Here is a 20,619-nt window from a genome sequence, read left to right as displayed (position 1 = left end):
TTGGAGGGCCGGACTATAGTTTTAAAAAAACTATGAACAAATTCCTATGCACACTGCACATATCTTATTTTGAAGTAAAAAAACAAAACGGCAAAAACACCTGCATGTGGCCCGCGGGCTGTAGTTTGAGGACACCTGGTATAGAGAATCTACCTACAACATAGTCACAAACCCAAACAGACAACCAAAATTAGGAAACAAAGAAACAACCCCAAATGAAAGAACTAACAAATTCTCCAAAAGAAGAGATAAATGAAGCAGAAATAAGAAATTTGTCTAAAACAGAGTTCAGAGTAATGATGTTAAAAATGCTCAACAGTCTGAAAAAAGATATAGTAACTACAAAAAAAGAACAGTCTGAGATAAAAAATGACATAACACAAATAACACATTGGAAGGAATACACAGCAGATTAGGGGCAATTGAGGATCGAATCACTGAATTAGAAGACAGAGTTGAAAATATTACTCAATTACAGAACCAAAATAAAAAACAATTAAAAAACAGGAGGACAGCTTAAGGGAGCTGTTGCACAATGTGAAACATAACAATATTAGAATAGTATGTGTGCCAGAAGAGGCAGAAAGGCAGAAAGGAATAGAGAAGGTGTTTGAAGAAATAATTGCAGAAAACTTCCCTAACCTGGTAAAGGAAAAAGTCACACAAGTTCAGGAGGCACAGAGAATCCCAAACAAGAACAAAAACAGACCCACACCCAGACACATCATAATTAAAATGCCAAAAATTAAAGCCAAAGAGAGAATCTATCTTAAAGGCAGCAAGATAAAAGAAAACTGTTACCTACAAAGGAGTCCCCGTAAGGCTGACACCTGATTTCTCATCAGAGACTCAACAGGCCAGAAGGCAATGGCATGAAGTACTCAAGGTAATGGAAAGCAAGGATCTGAGACCAACATTACTATATCCAGCAAGGCTATCATTCAAAACAGATGGTCAAATAAGAGCTTCCCAGACAAAACAAAAGGCTAAAGGAGTTAATCACCACCAAGCCAGCATTACAAGAAATGCTAAAGGGACTGCTGTAAGGAATTGCTGAGAAGAAGAAACAGAGAGAGAAACCTAGCCATACAGAATTAAAATGGCTATGAATAAGTACCTCTCAATAATAACCCTAAATGTAAATGGATTAAATGCATCAATCAAAAGGTGCAGGGTAGCTGAATGGATACAAAAACATGACCCAACTATATACTGTCTACAAGAGACGCACTTCAAAACAAAAGACACACACAGGATGAAAGTGAAGGGATGGAAAAAAATTTTCCATGCAAATGGAAAAGAAAAAAAAAAGCTGGAGTAGCAATACTAATATCCAACAAAATAGACTTTAAAAGCATCATGCTAAGAGAAATAACCCAGTTGGAGAAAGATAAATATAATATGATCTCACTCATTTGTGGAATATAATGAATAACATAAACTGATGAACAAAAAATACAGCCAGAGGGGGAAAAACATTCAAGAATAGAATAGAAGTAATCCTGTTTTTGCAGATTTTTAATATTTCCTACAACTGTTGAGATATCATACTATGTTAGTAGTTTTGATAATATTACTATACTTAAAATCCTTTTATTTTTGAAATATTAATATTTATTGCATGTAATATTATTATATGTAAGGTCCTTTTTCTTGAATAATTGTGTTTATTGCATGTAATACTATCATATTTAAAATCATTTTTCTTGAGATATTAAGGTTTATTGCATGCAATATTACTATATTTAAAATTTTTCTTGAGAGGGAGAATAGAAAAATGGCAACGGAATAGACAAACGGGTCCCGAGCCTTGTCGCGGAGCAGAAAGAAAGAACAGCAGAGGGTCTCACGGGGAGTATTTGTTGGCGAGTAAAGGGACAGCTAAACTCCAGGAGAAGGTGGGGGACTGCTGGACGGGGTTCTCCTGACTGGGCAGCCCCCAATGCAAATGGGTTCCCTCCCAGAGCCACCGGCTCGGACACGGAGACCTCGCCATCTTGAAGGGGAAAGTGGATCTTGTCGGAAGCTTGAAAAGCTACAACTGAGGCAACCACCGAACAGCTGCGAGCCCCAGAACACCGGTCCCCACTTGGTGCAAACACGCGGATTCAGAGGAATTCTACACTCCACCACGGAACGGTCAGATTTCGCCTGGGATAAGGTGAGGTCTCTGGTCCCTGTGGGAGAGAGAAACGCGCGTACTGTGGGAGCTGGAGGACCGGGGAAAGTCTGCGCCTAGAAAAACCCGTGGCTGTTGGGGCTGGCGTGATGCGTGAATGTGAAAGGGGGTCCTCAGAGCTGCTAACAGAAGGGATCTCTAAAAAGCAACCCATTTTGTTCTGATGCAAAAGGACAGCCTAAAAATCTTAAAAGTGTGCCGGCTGCTTGGACCCAAGAAGGAAAGGGGGACTGCACAGACTAGCCTGCAGCCCCATTGTTCGCACACTTGGGCTTTTTCCTCTTCAAATCCTTGCTTCTGATTACTAAGCCCAATACATAGGATCACTCAGTTGGGGACACCCTGGGAGACTGCAGGGGAAAGTTATTTTTCTGGAACCTGGGGATTAGAGGGAGGAATGACCGTTGGAGAGCCAGCTCTGAGGCAGCCCACTCCCACAAACTGGTATTGAGTGCCACAGGAAAAGAAGGCTCTAAACACAGGCTAGAGAGGCCACATATAGACCCGGAAGTCAATCCAGAAACACTACCACCCAGGGGCTGAATCACAAATTGACTCTTGTGTAATCCTATCTAATAAAAGAGTAATATACAGATTGATCATCACTGCAACACACAATATAGCTGCCCCCATGTGGTCAAAGATCCTGCCCCCATGTGGACACAAGATGGCCACCACAAGATGGCCAGCAGGAGAGGGCAGTTGGGAGGCACCCTGCCTGCAAGGGAGGGCAGTTGTGAGGGGCCAGGCCTGCAAGGGAGGGCAGTTGGAGGTGATCAACCCTGCAGGAGAGGGCAGTTAGGCGTGACCAGGCTGGCAGAGGAGGGAAGTTGGGGACAAACAGGCTGGCAGGGGAGCAGTTAAGCATCAACCAGGCTGGCAGCAGAGTGGTTAGGGGCAATCAGGAAGGCAGGCAGGCAAGCAGTTGGGAGCCAGCAGTCCTGGATTGTGAGAGGGATGTCCAACTGCCCGTTTAGGCCCGATCCCACCAGGATCGGGCCTAAACGGGCAGTCGGGCATCCCTCCAGGAGTCCCAGATTGGAGAGGGTACAGGCTGGGCTGAGGGACAACCCCCTGCCATGCACGAATTTCGTGCACCGGGCTTCTAGTAAAAAATAAAGGAATACGAGAAATTAAGACACCACCTGCTTAAAAATCAGGACTGGCTTACAACACTGAGGAGCAGTGGAATGCAGAGATCTGCAACACTGTCCTGACTGGGAAACAGGCGTGCCCAACAGAACAATAGAGGAAGTGAATGACCTTCACTACTGCACATTTTATTTTTTTACTTTTTATTTTTTTTAAATTTTTTCTGCATCTTTTACTTAAGAAACTATTTTTTTTCCTCACTTGATTTTACATTTTTAATTATTACATTTTTATTTTCAATCAGTATTATTACTACTACTATTTTACTTTTTTTTTTAAGTGTCATTTTATTTTATTTTTATTTTACTTTGGGATTAGTGTTCTACATTCTATTTTCATCTTTCCTTTTGCATCCTTTTACTCTATCTCAACTCTACATTTATACCATCACTCTCTTCCTAACTTTTCCCCGTTTAGTGTCCTGTTTCTCTTACCCTTTTCCTGCTTTCGATTTTCCCTATTCTTTCTGTTTACCCCCTGTTAAAATTTCACTCTCCTTATCTATCTAATTTCCAATCCCCTGCTCCAAGTCCATACACACCTCTCTCTTCTCTGTCTTCACTATCCAAAAAATTGTTTTTCTCTCTCTCCTTTTGTTATTATTTGCTTGATAGTTGATTATATCGATTTTTATGCTTGTGAGATTGTTTTGCTTATTCTTTTTTTGTTTGTTTTGCTTTTGTTTGTTTTTTGCTTCTGTTTTCCCTTGCCTTGCTTGATATTAGTTGTTGTTTTTAGTTTTTATTCATCTCCATGTACTTGTTGCTGGTATTTGTTGGGATTAGTGGCTATTCTATTGGAGTTTTCTCCCCACATATACAGTTTGTTCCCCTCTTCTTTCGTATTCTCTTTCTTTTCTCTCTTGCTTTTTTTCCTTTTTGCATTCCTTTCTTTCATTTTCTTTCTCTTTTTCTTCTCTTCTTCTTTCTCTTCTATCCTCTAATTTGCCTTTCTCTGGTGGTCACCTTTATTGGAGGTTATTAATATTGTGAATATATTTCTCTTTAGTGCCTTGTGCATTGTACCTGGTTGTGTTGTATTTTGTGCCTTTAAATCAACACAGGAGAGAGAGAACTACATAACCAGACATCCAGAGAAGAGAGACCATGGGGAGACAAAGAAACAGCCCGCATAGGAAAAGAATAGCAGGCATCACCAGAAAAGGAAGTAAACAAAATGAAGGCAAGCAACCTGTCAGAGAAAGAATTCAGAGAAATGGTCTTAAGGTGGCTGAAAAGAATGGAAGACAAATTCGACAACATGAGTAAGAACCAAGAGGAAATGAAGAAGAACCAAGAAGAAATAAAAAATGACAGTGCTGCTGTAAAGAACTCAATTGAAAGCATCAAGAGTAGACTAGAAGAAGCAGAGGAAGTGAACTAGAAGACAAGGTGGGAAAAAATACCCAATTAGAGCAGCTTCTAGAAAAAAAAAATTAAAAAGCAGGAGGAGAGCCTAAGGGAACTTTGGGACAACACGAAACAAAACAACATCCGCATAATAGGGGTTCCAGAAGGAGAGGAAACTGAACAAGGAATAGAAAACCTGTTGGAAGAAATAATGACAGAAAACTTCCCTGATATAGGGAAGAAAAAACCCACACAAATCCAAGAAGCTCACAGAGTCCCAAGCAAAATGAACCCCAAAAGACCGAAGCCAAGGCACATTATAATTAAATTGGCAAACACCAACGACAAAGTAAGAATCTTAAAAGTGGCCAGAGAGAGACAGAAAGTTACATACAAAGGAACCCCCATCAGACTAACAACTGATTTCTCAACAGAAACTCATCAGGCCAGAAGGGAATGGAATGAAATATACAAAGTCATGCAAAGGAAGGGTCTGAATCCAAGAATACTGTACCCAGCAAGGTTATCAATCAAAATTGAAGGTGAGATCAGGAGCTTCACAGACAGAAAAGGACTAAGGGAATTTATCACTACCAAACCAGCAACGCAAGAAATGCTAAAGGGTCTGTTGTAAAAAAAAAAAAAAAAAAGAAAGAAAGAAAGAAAGAAAGAAATAGGAAGCGAAGAAGGAACACAGGGGTAAAGAATAAAAATGGTGACAAATCAGTACCCATCAATAATAACTTTAAATGTAAATGGATTAAATACCCCAATCAAAAGACACAGGGTAACGGATTGGATAAGAAAACAAGACCCATATATCTGCTGTCTACAAGAAACCCACCTCAGAAAAAAAGACGCACACAGACTGAGGGTGAAGGGATGGGAAAAGGTTTTCCAGGCGAATGGAAATGAAAAAAGAGCTGGGGTAGCAATACTTATATCTGACAAATTAGATCTCAAAGTGAAGGACATAACAAGAAATAAGGAAGGCCACTTCATAATACTAAAGGGAGCAATCCAACAAGAAATAACTCTGGTAAACATATACACACCCAATACAGGAGCACCAAAATACATACAAAAACTCCTGGAGGATATCAAGGGAGAGATTGACAGCAATACACTCATAGTAGGAGACTTTAATACCCCACTATCACCATTGGACAAATCCTCTAAACAAAAAATCAGCAAAGAAACATCAATCCTAAATGACACATTAGACAAGATGGAATTAATTGACATCTTCAGAACATTTCACCCCAAAGCCACATATTATACATTCTTCTCAAGTGCACATGGGTCATTTTCAAAGATAGACCATATGTTGGGACATAGGCAAAGTCTCTTCAAATTCAAGAAAATAGAAATCATATCAAGCATCTTCTCAGATCACAGTGGCATAAAACTGGAAATCAACTACAATAAAAACAATCAAAAGAAATCAAACACATGGAGACTAAACAGCATGCTATTAAACAATGACTGGGTTACTAGAGAGATCAAGGAAGAAATAAAAATCATCATGGCAACAAATGACAATGAAAACACAACAATCCAAAATCTATGGGACACAGCAAAAGCAGTCTTGAGAGGGAAGTTCATAGCTCTACAAACCTACTGCAAAAAACAACAAACAACGGTAATAAATTACCTAGCCCTACAACTCAAAGAGTTAGAAAGAGAGCAACAAGAAAAGCCCAGTGTAAGCAGAAGGAAGGAAATAATAAAGCTCAGAGCGGAGATAAACGACATAGAGACCAAAAAAAAAATACAAAAGATCAAAAACAAAAAACAAAAAACACACACACACACACACAAAAAAAAACAAGAGCTGGTTCTTTCAAAGGATAAACAAGATTAATGAACCTCTAGCCAGGCTCACCAAGAAGCAAAGAGAGAGGACCCAAATAAACAAAATCAGAAATAAAAGAGGTGAAATAACAACAGACCCCACAGAAATACAAAGGATTGTTAAAAAATACTACGAACAACTTTATTCCAACAAACAGGACAACTTGGAGGAAATGGACATATTCCTAGAAAAATATAACCTTCCAAAACTCAATCAGAAGAATCTAAACCAGTGATGGGCAACCTTTTGAGCTTGGTGTGTGAAACTTCGCCAAAAAACTGAGCATAACTCAGGTAGTGTGTCACTTTGATGAAAAAACTAACTCCAAGACTCTAGTCGCAAATGTTTCATCCTCAGGAGCAGCAAATGTTTCATCCTTGGCATGCGGCCGCGTGTCATCAGAAATGGCTACGCGTGTCAGTGCTGACGCGCGTGTCATAGGTTCGCCATCACTGATCTAAACAGCTCAATAGGCCAATAACTATGGAAAAAATTGAAGCAGTCATCAAAAAGCTACCGGCAAACAAAAGCCCAGGGCCAGACGGCTTCACAGGGGAGTTTTACCAAACATTCAAAGAAGAACTAAAACCTATCCTCCTCAGACTATTCCAAAAAATTCAAGAGGAAGGAACACTTTCAAGCTCCTTCTATGAAGCCAGCATCACCCTAATACCAAAACCAGATAAAGACAACACAATGAAAGAGAATTACAGGCCAATATCCCTCATGAACATAGATGCCAAAATCCTCAACAAAATTCTAGCAAATCGTATCCAGCAGTACATCAGGAAGATCATACACCTGACCAAGTAGGATTTATCCCAGGAATACAAGGATGGTACGATATCCGCAAATCAATAAACGTGATACATCACATAAACAAATTGAGAGATAAAAATCACATAGTCATATCAATTGATGCAGAAAAAGCATTTGACAAAAATTCAACACCCTTTCTTGGTAAAAACTCTCAAGGTGGGAATAGAAGGATCATACCTCAACATAATAAAAGCTATATATGATAAACCCACAGCTAACATCATACTCAATGGGCAAAAACTAAAATCATTTCCCCTAAGAACAGGAACAAGACAGGGATGCCCACTCTCACCACTCCTGTTTGACATAGTACTGGAAGTATTAGCCATTGCGATCAGACAAGAAGAAGAAATAAAAGGCATCCAAATTGGAAAAGAAGAAGTAAAGCTGTCCTTATTTGCAGATGACATGATATTGTACATAGAAAACCCCAAAGACTTCATCAAAAAACGACTAGACTTAATAAATGAATTCGGCAATGTGGCAGGATACAAAATTAACGCCAAGAAATGTATGGCATTTCTATACACCAATAGTGAACTTACAGAAAGATAGACTAAAAAAGCAATCCCATTTACCATCGCACCAAAAAAATTAAGATACCTAGGAATAAACTTAACCAAGGAGGTAAAAGACCTATACACGGAAAACTACAGGACACTGAAAAAAGAGATAGAGGAAGACGTAAACAGATGGAAGAACATACCATGTTCATGGATTGGTAGAATCAACATCATTAAAATGTCCATACTACCCAAAGCAATCTATAGATTCAATGCACTCCCCATTAAAATACCAACAGCATATTTCACAGACCTAGAAAGAACTCTCCAAAAATTCATCTGGAAAAAAAAAAGACCCCAAATAGCCACAGCAATCCTGAGAAAGAAGAATAAAGTAGGAGGGATCTCAATACCAGATTTCAAGCTGTATTACAAAGCCACTGTTCTCGAAACAGCCTGGTACTGGCACAAGAAGAGACATACACACCAATGGAATAGAATTGAGAATCCAGATATCGACCCAAACCACTATGCTCAATTAATATTTGACAAAGGAGGCATAAACATACAATGGAGTCAAGACAGTCTCTTCAATAAATGGTGTTGGGGAAATTGGACAGATACATGCAAAAAAAATAAAACTAGATCACCAACTTACACCATACACAAAAATAAACTCCAAATGGATACAGGACTTAAATATAAGACGGGAAACCATAGAAATACTAGAGGAATCCACAGGCAGCAAAATCTCAGACATATGCCGAAAAAACTTCTTCACTGATACTGCCCCTAGGGCAATGGAAGCTAAAGAGAAAATTAACAAATGGGACTACATCAAAATAAAAAGCTTTTTCACAGCAAAAGAAACCACCAACAAAACAACAAGAAAGCCCACTGTATGGGAGAACATATTTGCAAATGTTATCACTGATGAAGGTTTAATCTCCAACATCTACAGGCAACTTATACAATTTAATAAAAGGAAGATAAATGATCCAATAAAAAAATGGGCAACGGACCTAAATAGAATCTTTCGAAAGAAGACAGAAGGAAGGCCAAGAGACACATGAAAACATGCTCAAAGTCACTAATTATCCGAGAGATGCAAATAAAAACGACAATGCGGTACCATCTCACACCTGTCAGAATGGCTATTATCAACAAATCAACAAAGGACAAGTGTTGGCGAGGATGCGGAGAAAAAGGAACACTCGTGCACTGCTGGTGGGAATGCAGACTGGTGCAGCCACTGTGGAGAACAGTATGCAGTTTCCTCAAAAAACTAAAAATGGAACTCCCATTTGACCCAGTAATCCCACTCCTAGGAATATATCCTAAGAAACTGGAAACACCAATCAGAAAGGATATATGCACCCCTATGTTCATAGCAGCACAATTTACAACAGCCTAGGTGCCCATCAGCAGATGACTGGATCAGAAAACTGTGGTACATCTACATAATGGAATACTATGCTGCCATAAAAAAGAAGGAATTCTTACCATTTTCAGCAACCTGGATGGAACTGGAGAACATTATGCTAAGTGAAATAAGCCAGTCAATGAAAGAAAAATACCACATGATCTCACTCATTTATGGATAATAAAGAACATTATAAACTGATGAACAAAAAGATATAGAGGCAGTAAAGCATCAAACACACTGTCAAATTACAGCGGGAAGGTTAGGGAGAGGTGGGGGAGATAAGAGATCAACTGAAGGACTTGTATGCATGCATATAAGCATAACCAATGGACGCAAAACACTGGGGGGTGAGGGCATGTATGGGAGTGGGGTGGGGGGGGGGCAATGGTAAGATATGTACACATATAATACCTTAATAAAAAAATGAAAATAAAATAAAATTTTCCTTGAAATAAAAAAAAAAAACTGAAAAAAGAAAATATATGTTAAAGCCCTACTGTGTACCTTAGCTCATTTTTTCTAAGAACTAGTTTGAACTCTGGAATCATTACATACCTTTACAGTTATCTTATTGTGAAGAGTGAGATAGCTATACTAATAAAAGCCTAGGTGGTGTCTCGCCCTTGCGTCATCACAAGATGGCCGCCACATGTCATCACAAAATGGCCGCCACAAGATAGCCGGCAGGGAAGGGCAGTTGTGGGTGACCGGGCTGGCAGGGGAGGGCAGTTGTGGGCGACCAAGCCAGCAGGGAGGGCAGTTGAGGACCACCAGGCCAGCAAGGGAAGGCAGTTGGGGGCCACCGGGCTGGCAGGGGAGGGCAGTTGGGGGCAATAGGGCCGGCAGGGGAGCAGTTAGGCGTTGATCAGGCCAGCAGGGAAGCGGTTAGGGGGTGATCAGGCTGGCAGGCAGAAGTGGTTAGGGGCAATCAGGTAGGCAGGCAAGCGCTTAGGAGCCAGCAGTCCCGGATTATGAGAGTGTGCAGGCTAGGCTGAGGGACACCCCCCCCCGCCCCAGTGCACGAATATTGTGCACTGGGCCTCTAGTTATATATAAAGTATGAAGCACAATGCCCTTACATAAAGCATGTACTCAATGAGTGTCAAGTATCATTATTTCCCACAAAAATCCTAGAATGATAATATGAACATGAATGTATAAAGGAATCAGAGAGAGCTTCCAAAGCTAGAAGGGGGGAAAAAAACCTATTTAGCAAGATTTAATTTGCAAAAAGAACCACTTGACTATTAGTCCAACAAATTGCAGTGCTTTGTATATAGCAAAAATTCAGAAATAAAAGGGTCAAAAGGAGACCCTCATTTGTTTAATTACATATGCATTCTTTATAATAAAATTTATTAAACAACTGCTATGTGCCACACAAAATGCTAAAAGTTTGGAAAGGAGGAAGGGGGAAGGAAGTCAACAGTGTCAGATACCCTGCTAGAGATTTTATATCCATTATCCCAATTAACCCTTCAATCACCCCACAAAATCCACTATCATTCTCCTCATTCTATAGATAAGAAAAATGAAACTCAGAGTGTTGAAATAACACAGTTAGCTAGTATCAAAACTTGACTCCAGATTGGTCTGGTGTCCTCTTCCCTATACCACTAAAGACGAATATGTAAAAGGTCTAAGGGAAAGGGGGTTTTGAAGATTGCACATCTTAAAAATGTAACTATACTGCACGTATTCATACAAGCTTAGAGGACTATGACAAACTCCTTATGGTAACTGTATCTACCTATTTGGTCTCCTTTAATTATGGGTGAGAAGAAAATTCATTAAAACATATAGAGGACTTATTGACCAGGTAACTGATAACTCTTAAAGAATAGCTTTAAGGTGGCTTGATTAAGGGCTCAAAAGATGTCACCAGGACTCTTTCACCATCTCTTACTTCTTCTCTCCCCCATGTAGATTCACTTCTTTGACAGCCTTCCCCTTGCATAGCAAGATGGCTGAAGTAGCTCCTGAAGAACAGTCCTCCTTGTCAAAAATCCCCAGCAAAAATGTGACAATAAGTGGGTACTGGTTAGTCAAAGAAGAGATGTACACATTACCTGTCAAACTAAATACAAGATCTAAAATTGATCTGCACAAATACTGTTACAATATCAAATAAAACCTTGAATTCTTGGACTATGTAAATTATTACCTATGGCCTCTATCTTGAAATACTGCCTAACGTTAGCTTTTGCTTCTTGGTTTGTCTTTGATTTTTAAGTAACCTTTGATTTGCAGGGAACCTTCATGTCAATTACTCTAACGCAAAGAGAAAACTATCTTCTGCAGAAAGCAGCAACCCTACCAATCACTCACAAGCTCTATTCCCTAATAAAGATTTTAGGGGAAAGATGGTGTCTTTTCTTCATCATATTCCAAGTTATTAGTTCAAATGAGCCTTATATTTAGACTAGAGGCCCAGCACGCGATATCGCGCAAGACCCAGACTGACTCCCACCACGCTGGGCGGGCTGCGGATCCAGAGTCAAGTCCCTGCCCACCCGCGGGCCCTGCTGCACATGCAGCCTCCTGGTTACCAGTCTTTGGTTGTTCCGCCATGACAGCATCACAGCCAAAGGGTTTTTATAATAAAGATGCCCTAAGATTTCCTCAATAACAGTACCAGGTGTACCAGTTAATAATGCGGATTTTGTAATCAAAGAAGACACGATAATTTCAAGAGAAACATCAAAAGTGCTTTATTCAAAGTAATGTCCATCGCTAGCTACACATTTCCCACATCTTTCAGGTAATTTGTGGATACTGTCCCAATAGAACTTTTCTTGTTTTGAGGCAAACCATTCAGAGACCCAATTTTCCACTTCTTCGTACATTTTGAAGTGCTACTCAGAAAGTGGGTGTGCCATCGATCAGAACAAGTGATAATCTGAAGGAGCAAGGCCTGGTGAATACAGCGGGTGAGTTAATACTTCCCAGGCAAGATCTTTTAACGTGTCTTTAACTGGTTTTGAAGTGTGTGATGGTGTGTCATCATGAAGCAAAATTACTTTGCTGTGTCTTCTGGAACATTCTGGTCGTTTCACGATCAAAGTGTGGTTCAAATTGATTATTTGTTGTCGGTAGCGATCAGTATTAACGATTTCACCTGGTTTTAGACGCTCATAATACACCACACCTTCCTGATCCCACCAAACACAGAGCACTGTCTTCTTTCCAAAGTGATTTGGCCTTGCAGTCGATGATGATGGTTGATCTGGATCAACTCATGATTTTGTGCACTTGGGATTCTCAAAATAAATCCACTTTTCATCGCCAGTCACAATTCGATGCAAAAAAGACTTTCTTTCATGCTACTGAAGCAACATTTTACTGATGACTTTTCGGTTTTCCATTTGTCTTTTGGTTAGTTCATGTGGCACCCATTTTCCTTCCTTTAAAATCTTTCCCATTGCTTGTAAACGATCGGAAATTATTTGCTGAGCAACGTTTAATCTTTCTGCAAGTTGTTTTTGAGTTTGACACACATCTTCATCCAATAATGCTTGTAATTGTTGATCTTCAAACTTTTTCAGTTGACCTGGATGTTCTTTGTCTTTCATATCAAAATCATCACTTTTAAAGTGTTTAAACCAGTGTTCACAAGTATCTTGAGATGGAGCATGTTCACCATAAGCTTCCCGAAGTATTCAGCAGCACTTTTCTTCAAACTAAAATAATGAATTATAACTTCCCACAAATGCTTTTTTTGGCAAGTAATTCGACATTTTTAAGTGTAAAAATATCTATGTTAACACCTTCAGCAAATATGACATATTAAGTTTTAAAGCTTGTTGTCAATATAACAAAATAGCATACATATCAAATCACATATATATATATATATCAACATATGTGTAACTCCATCTATTGAAAAAAATCCTATTTATTAACTGGTACACCTACTATACCTTCCACAACCTGTATTTCAAGCAACCATTCTGACCACCATTTCCTAACTTCCTGGCTCTCTCCTCAGTACTTCGACTCCAACAATCCTTCCATCACTTCAAATCACTAACTCTTAATGTCTTTACACTGCTTATCCTCACTTCTTTCGTTAGAAGACCTACATTTCATAGTTCATCATTATAATTCCATTGCTCCTATCTCCATCATACTGGCCTGGCAGAACCTTAATCCTGATTAAAGCCAATGTGTACTACTACTTATCTCATTAATTCATTTATCTATTTACTAGATGCCAGATGCACGAAATTCGTGCAAGAGTGGGCCTTCGCAGCTGGGGCCAGCTGCCTGGATTCCTCCCTCGAAACTGCGGGCGGCTGCAGCCCCTGCTTAGTCCAGAAGGATGTCCGGAAGGACATCTGGTCTAATTAGCATATTATACTTTTATTATAGATTATCTGAATTTACTATATTCTATTTGTATCTGAGGAGCTAAAGAAAAACTCACAATCATGCTAAATAGTCTCACCTGAAATATATGACTACTAACATCAAGTAAGCCCTTTAAGATGCCTGGCAATTTAACTCCATCTCCCTAATCAATTCACTCTCCCACTGCAGATGGTCACATGTTCTCTTCAAACCTATAAACCTCTTCCTTTCCTGCTCCCTCTGTGCTAATAACCTGATTTCCTCTTCCACTGAGGAAAGACAGCAATCATAAGAGAACCTCGCCCAACTGAAGTGGCTCAGTTGGCTGAGGATTGTCCATGCACCAGTGTTGCCAGTTCAATTCCCGGTCGGGGCACATACCTGGGTTGTGGGTTTGATCCACAGTAGGAGGAATATAGGAGGGCAACTGATCAATGTGTATGTGTGTGTGTGTGTGTGTGTGTGTGTCCCTTCCTCTCTCTAATAAGCATGTCCTCAAGTGAGGATTATAGAAAACAAAAACAGAGAACCTCTAATACCACTTAGCCACAGTTGGGGCCTTTTACTTTGCTTTCCTCTCTTAAAACATTACATAAAATATGGCTTCCACTTGTACACGAATTTCTTTCCCTGTAGTTTAAACATCTTTCTTTCAATTCTACCCTTCCTCACCCTGCCTATGAGCTCAATGGTTAGTGTCAACCCACACACCAAAGGGTCGCAGGTTCAATTCCCAGTCAAGGGCACGTACCTGGGTTGCAGGTTCAATCCCTGGCTCCAGTCGGGGCTTATGCAGGAGGCAACCAATAGATGTGTCTCTCTCACATGGATGTTTTTCTCTTTCTCTCTCTCTGTTCTCCCTCTCCCTCCCTCCCATTCTCTCTAAAAATCAATTGGGAAAAGATGTCTTCAGGTGAGGATTAACCACAACAAAAATTTCTACCCTTTCTCTCCTCCATCTCCTTCTCATTCCATCAGAAAAATAAGGAGGAGAGCAGCTAACACTCAGAGTGCTTACTGAATGTAGCAGGGAGACTCTAAGATGCCCCCGCCCCCGATATTCATACCATTGTATAATCTCCTCTGCTTGAGTGAGAATGGGACCTGTGACTTGCTTTTTTCTATTCAATACAATATGGCAAAGGTGGTAGGATGTTACTTCTGTGATTAGGTGGCTGCAGTCCTGCTTCCTGCTGTTGATTCCTTGTAAGTTATTCTTTATTTCAGTTAGTGTAGCCTTCATTTCTGACTGGTCCTTTTTTATGCTGTCGACTAAGTTCATTGAGCAATGTTATAACCAGTGTTTTAAACTCTGCATCTAGTAGATTGCTTGTTTCCATTTTGTTCAGTTCTTTTCTGGAGTTCTGTTCTGTTCTTTCATTTGGGCAACCTCCCTGTGTTTGTTTCTATGTATTAAGTAGAGCTGCTACGTCTCACAGGCTTGGTAGCATGAACTAACTAACTAAGTGTCCTGTAGGGTCAGTGGCACAGCCTCCCCGATCACCTGAGCTGGGTACTTGAGTTTTTCTTTAGCTGCTCAGACACAAATGTGGAAGAGGAATAATATAGTATATCCCTGGGTAAATCCCTCCCATTGATGTACCAACAGCAATAAAGGCTCAACTACAACAGGAGAGTGGAAAGCTCACACGGGAGGTGGAGGTGGAGGGGTCAGAGCACACCTCAAGGACTGGCGATGACCACGAACCACCAACTCTGACCACTGTGGAGGATCAGCCATGCAGAGCAGGACTTACTTCTGCAGGGCTCTGGTGTCTGCTGAGTCTGCCCCTTGAGTATGTTGCTTGTGGAGGTGGTTGGGTGGTGGTGCTTCAACATGGTCTGAAGCTGTCCATTGGGTATGCTGGCTCTGGGGCCTCCCGGGAGGTGCAGGTCAAGGTCAGCTACTACCTGGGTTCTGCCCAGGGCCACCTGGCCTGAGCTACAAAGTGTTCTGCAGACAGCTGCTTCTTGTGCTGGGCTTGGAGATGCCCAGATGAGGCCAAGCTATGAACCAAGGCCGGCCTCTGCTAGTGCCAAGCCTGGGGCCACTTAGTGAGAGGTACAGGGCTCCCTGAGGCCAGATGCTGCCTATTGATGAGATTTTAGGAAAATCGGAAGCATGAGCCAAGACAGGCCATTGGTATGGAAAAGCCACTAGAAACAGTTTGGATGGGACTGGAAATTGGGTGGGGTGGGGCCAACAGTGTGAGCCAGGTTGATGAAGTCTCAGATATGGCTCCCCATCTGCTGGCTTTGGAGGGGAAGGGCTCATCAAAAGAAAAATGGCTTCTGCTAGCACTTCTGTCAGGGAGAAAGCTGCCCCTCCAGTCTCCAGTTCTCACCCAGAATTGATTCACCAAACAATTCCATTCCTCCCGTATGTCTCAGGTGCCTTTCAAGCTGCTGCCCCTACTCCCCACGCTGTAACTCACCTATTTTGCAACAAATGATCCTGAAAGATCAGAACTCAGGTGTTATTTATAATGAGAAATATTAATGTGTATAGCACAGCAATTTTCAACCTTTTTTATCTTATGGCACACATAAACTAATTACTAAAATTCTGCAGCACACTAAAATATATACTTTTTGCCAATCTGACCAAAAAAAAAGGTATAATCTTGATTTACAAAAAAATAATAATAATAGTAATTACCTATCCTTTTGCTCCAAAGTGATTTTTTAAAAAATCAGATGCCTATACTTCTATTAATCTGGTACCAAGAATTAACCAATCAGACTCAAGCTTAATAGGCAACTCTATTATATAACCTATATATTTATGGTTCAAGACAGGGCATTCACACCAGACAGTTATTGCTGTATTGGCTGTTGTCATTTTTTTTATATGACAATCTTTTAAGGGAAAAAGCGGTCAGTGCCCTGACTAAATAGTCAGGTATTGCATGTTTTTAAAAATTCTTGCAGCACACCAGTTGAAAATCGCTGGTATAGAGAAAAGACTTGAAAGTGGTATATGGTTCTATTCACTTTCTAAACAAATATTATATTTTAATATCACACAAAGGAAGCTGAAAATGAAATTCACCATTACAATTTGATTCACTCACATAGTTTATTCCTATAATTCAGAGATGAAAATCCAGTATGCTCAAGATATGGGCATGAAAATCACACTGGCTGTTACACCAGTGGAAATGAAACAAGTACAAACTAGGAACTCCTTAAACTAGAGCAGACATAAGAGTTGTCAAATAAAGGTGGAAGAAGAATGGATTTTAGAAGAAAAAGTGCTTGCTAGCAATTCTTGTCTTCTTTCAGAGATAAGGTTGAAAGAGGACAAGAACTGGCAAGAAAGTCCTTTCACAACACCCTGGAAAGATTTGCAAACCTGTTATGTATTTTCTTTTTTATTGTTAATTCTCACCGTAGGCTATTTCTTTTCCATTGATTTTTAGAGTGTGCAAGGAGGGGGAGAGACAGAGAGAGAGAGAGAAACAACAATGTGAGAGAGACACATCACAATTGGTTGCCTCCCACATGTACCCTGACCAGAGCTGGGGATCAAGCCTGCAACTGAGGTACGTGACCTCGACCAGAATCAAACCCAAAACCCTTCAGCCAGAGGGCCGACACACTAACCACTGAACAAATCTTCTTTGATACGTAAGATTAGAAAAAGAAATACTGTATGCCAAGTTGATATGAGGAAACAATGATAATGCAAACAATAAACAATGAAACATTACGACTACCTTTATAAAACAAGAACAAATCACTGGCTTGAGTTCTTTTTAAAGAGACAAAATGTATTCAAATGGCTATATGACTAAGAGATCACTAAATTTTTTTTTACTTTTTCATTTTAGATTCATTACATTCTTTCACATTCTCGTTTAGTCAATCACCAGATCCTAACAACTTACTGAAAAAGTTTCCCTAACTTCTCAGATTTCATTATCACATACCTATTATCCTATATAATAAAACCCTAATATGCAAATCAACCAAATGACAGAACCGGTCACTATGAGCGGGGCCTAAGCTGGAAGGCGGACATCTCCTGAGGGGTCCTGGACTGAGAGAGAGTGCAGGCCAGGCTGAGGGACCTCCTTCCCCCCCCCCAACTCCCCCCTCCCAGTGCACTAATGTTGTGCACCGGGCCTCTAGTCCTATGATAATTTTCTAATTTTGTCTGTTTATCTTCCCCTCAAGCTTAATGTTTTTTCTGAATCACTTGCATCCCTGCCTTACTCAAAACACTCCAAAAGGTTCCTCACTTCCTATGGACTAAAGATATTCCCATTTCACAATATAAGTATGTGGTCCCAACCTTTTTCACACAGCCCCTCTGCTCTAGGCATAATAATCTGTTTTCCAGGTCACACCACGTTAATTTCAGTACTGCATCTCTGTTCCACTCAACATGGTATCCTATGCTATGCCTCTGTCCACCCATCCAAATCCTGAAGGTAAACATTTACTGAGCATTTACTGTGCTCCAATCACAAATGCACCACCTCCAGTTCTACCTTTTTTTTTTTCAAACTCTTTCTTTTCAATCTTCAAGAGAGCTCTCCTCCCTAACGTTTCTTCTCCCTTTAGCACCCAGGAGAGAGAAATGCTCATTTATTCCATATTTTCAAGTCTTACTGAGGTAGCTGTGGTAAGTCAAATGAGTGCCAGAGACTAAGGCTAGAGTTGAAGAGTAAGGCATCATTCATCCATTCATCACATATCTGTTGAGCAATCATCATGTAACATAATTCTGGGCGTGGCAGGCAAGGATCCTATGCTCGTGGAATGTGCAGAGGTGTGCAAGCGCAGGGAGAGGGAGGTGACCAGCACTGAACACGTGAACACAGAATCACTTCAGAAGTGAAAAGTGCTTTGAATACCGGGTATGACATGCTGGCAAAGGAGCTATTTTAGAAAGGTGGACAGGAAGGGCCTCTCGGATCTACTTGATAACCCAGCCGTGTGACCAAAGTTTTTTAAAATTTAACAAACCATTTTACTAGAGGTTCAAAGACTCATAATCACATTTTGGACATACATATATCTTATGAAATTCTCAACACTCACCGATATGAAAAAGTAAAGCACAAATACTGTGCGCACTAAGGGCTAATCAAGATTGCTCTCTTTACAAAAAACTTTTCTTGACGGTCTGTTGGAGGAGACCCAGCCGTGCTCTGAAAGAACACTCAAATCCAGTGGCTCTCCCTCCTGAGCTCAGCGCGCCCTCGGCTCTCCGGCAAGGGCCAGCGACCCGGCAGAACACTGTGGGGGCACGCAGAGAGCAGGTCTCCTTTCCGGCAGAGAAATCCTACAGGAAGCAGACACTCTCGACTTCCTTGACAGGTTTATGACCAAAATCAGTTTCACCAAAAGAAGATGTAGAAATTCTCCAGTCTCGGGTAAAACGCACCGCTCAAATCGGGACCCCAGGACAGAGCCCCAGAAAACCCAGGTCGTGGTGCATGGAAACCCACTCCAGGCACGTTCGGGCTCCGGCTGAAGACACTGTAGTTCCCTAAACTAATCTCCTCGTCTGACAGCGAGCTGAGCACTGAGTCATGCCTCTCCAGATCTGTGAAGATGACCTTAAAGAACTTTGAAAGGTGCACGAGGTGGGGCGGTCTCACGTAACTTAAACTGCTCCCACCGGGAGGCGCGCAAGCCAGAGCCGCGCGAGCCTTACCTTGACCAGCCACACGCCGGTGTTCTGCTTGGCGCCGGTCAGGTCGAGTTCCCCGCGCTCGGCCATGGGTCTGCGGCCGGAAGAGGAGTGCGACCCCCCGCAGGGCTCCGGGGGCTGGGGGCTGGGGGCCGGGGCGAGTGGCCGGAGCACGACGCGAGCCGAGGGGAGAGGCCGACGCTCCAGCGCCCACCTACCAGGAAGGTGGAAACCCCGGGAAAGAGGAACACGCCGCTGGGTGCCGGGAACTGCGCTTGCGCACTTCCACCGGCAGTACGGCTCGCGGGTGCAGACAAACTTCCTGTCGGCAACTTTTTTGAGTGGGCGTGGCCACTGGTGCTGGCTGCGTCCGAGTCTTTAAACCGAGGGGACGGGACAAAATAAGGTCGGCAATGCATTTAAAGACTAGCCAACAGAACTGCAAGAGGAAAAGTGGCAAGACAGAAAAATAGAGCTCAAAGAGACACAGGCTGTCAATACATGTGCAACCTGGCCCAGGAGAAACGGCATTTGGAGGACAGTGTTGTAGTAATAAATAAGTTATGTGAATTAGCACAAGTGGGCACTGGCATCAAACCAAGTAGCCCTTGGGTACACTGAAAACATGCTGTTTCTAGACCTGAAGAAAAAGCAGTATCTCAACTGAGAGGCTACCCTGAGCAACTCTGATTAAGTAAACAGAGGACACTCAGACTCCAAAACCCAGAGTCCATGAAATTAGATTAGTGACAATAGACTTGAAAGAGACAAACCTGATTGTTAAACTCCCCTGCGTAAATAGTTTCCTCTCTCTCTCTCTCTTCTTGCCTCTAGAATAAAATTCAATCCTTTCACAGGTCCTCTCAATTTGATTACTACTATTCAATCCAACACACATCCAACTACACTGATCGCATCAGATCTCCCCAAAAATGTCTGTATCTTCCTCAATTTTTTTTCAGAGCCTCTGCACACTGGATCCTTTTTACTCTGATGTTCTATTCTGCCCTTACCCTAACTCTCTCCCCATCCTCTGATGGGCCAACTCCCACTTGGGTTTCAAGACGAATAGAAGTGTCACATCCCGAGGCCTTCTATCAACTCCTCCAGAGGAAGTTCATTTTACTTGACATCACATTATAATATACATGTTTACATGCTGCCTTTTCTTTCTAGACTATGAGCACCTCCTAGGCTGAAATAGTGCTTTATTTGTTTTATATCCACAACATCTAGCACAGTGCTATTGACAGATTTCAATAGGCTTTGGCTGAATGAATATTTCCTGAAGAAAAACAAACAATAAGATATTGCAAGAATGGCAAGTAATGTATTGAATCAT

The 20,619-nt window shown here is 41.3% G+C and overlaps 1 protein-coding gene across 2 annotated transcripts in view; it reads right to left on the bottom strand.

Moving 5' to 3' along the window:
- GTF2F2 (general transcription factor IIF subunit 2) overlaps window positions 1-19,545 on the bottom strand; it is a 198,919-nt gene extending 179,374 nt beyond the window's left edge. For both annotated transcript variants that reach the window (XM_079778843.1, XM_079778842.1), the window contains exon 1: window positions 19,302-19,545. In XM_079778843.1, the coding sequence (XP_079634969.1) occupies window positions 19,302-19,367 (66 nt within the window). In that variant the 5' untranslated portion in view covers window positions 19,368-19,545. The remainder of the gene's footprint in view (window positions 1-19,301) is intronic.
- Window positions 19,546-20,619: the final 1,074 nt, after the last annotated feature.

Source organism: Cnephaeus nilssonii, assembly GCF_951640355.1.
Source record: "Cnephaeus nilssonii genome assembly, chromosome: 8".
NCBI classification, from domain to species: domain Eukaryota; kingdom Metazoa; phylum Chordata; class Mammalia; order Chiroptera; family Vespertilionidae; genus Cnephaeus; species Cnephaeus nilssonii.
The sequence above is the reverse complement of the archived record's forward strand: the minus strand, read 5'-3'. Positions and strand labels throughout refer to the sequence as shown.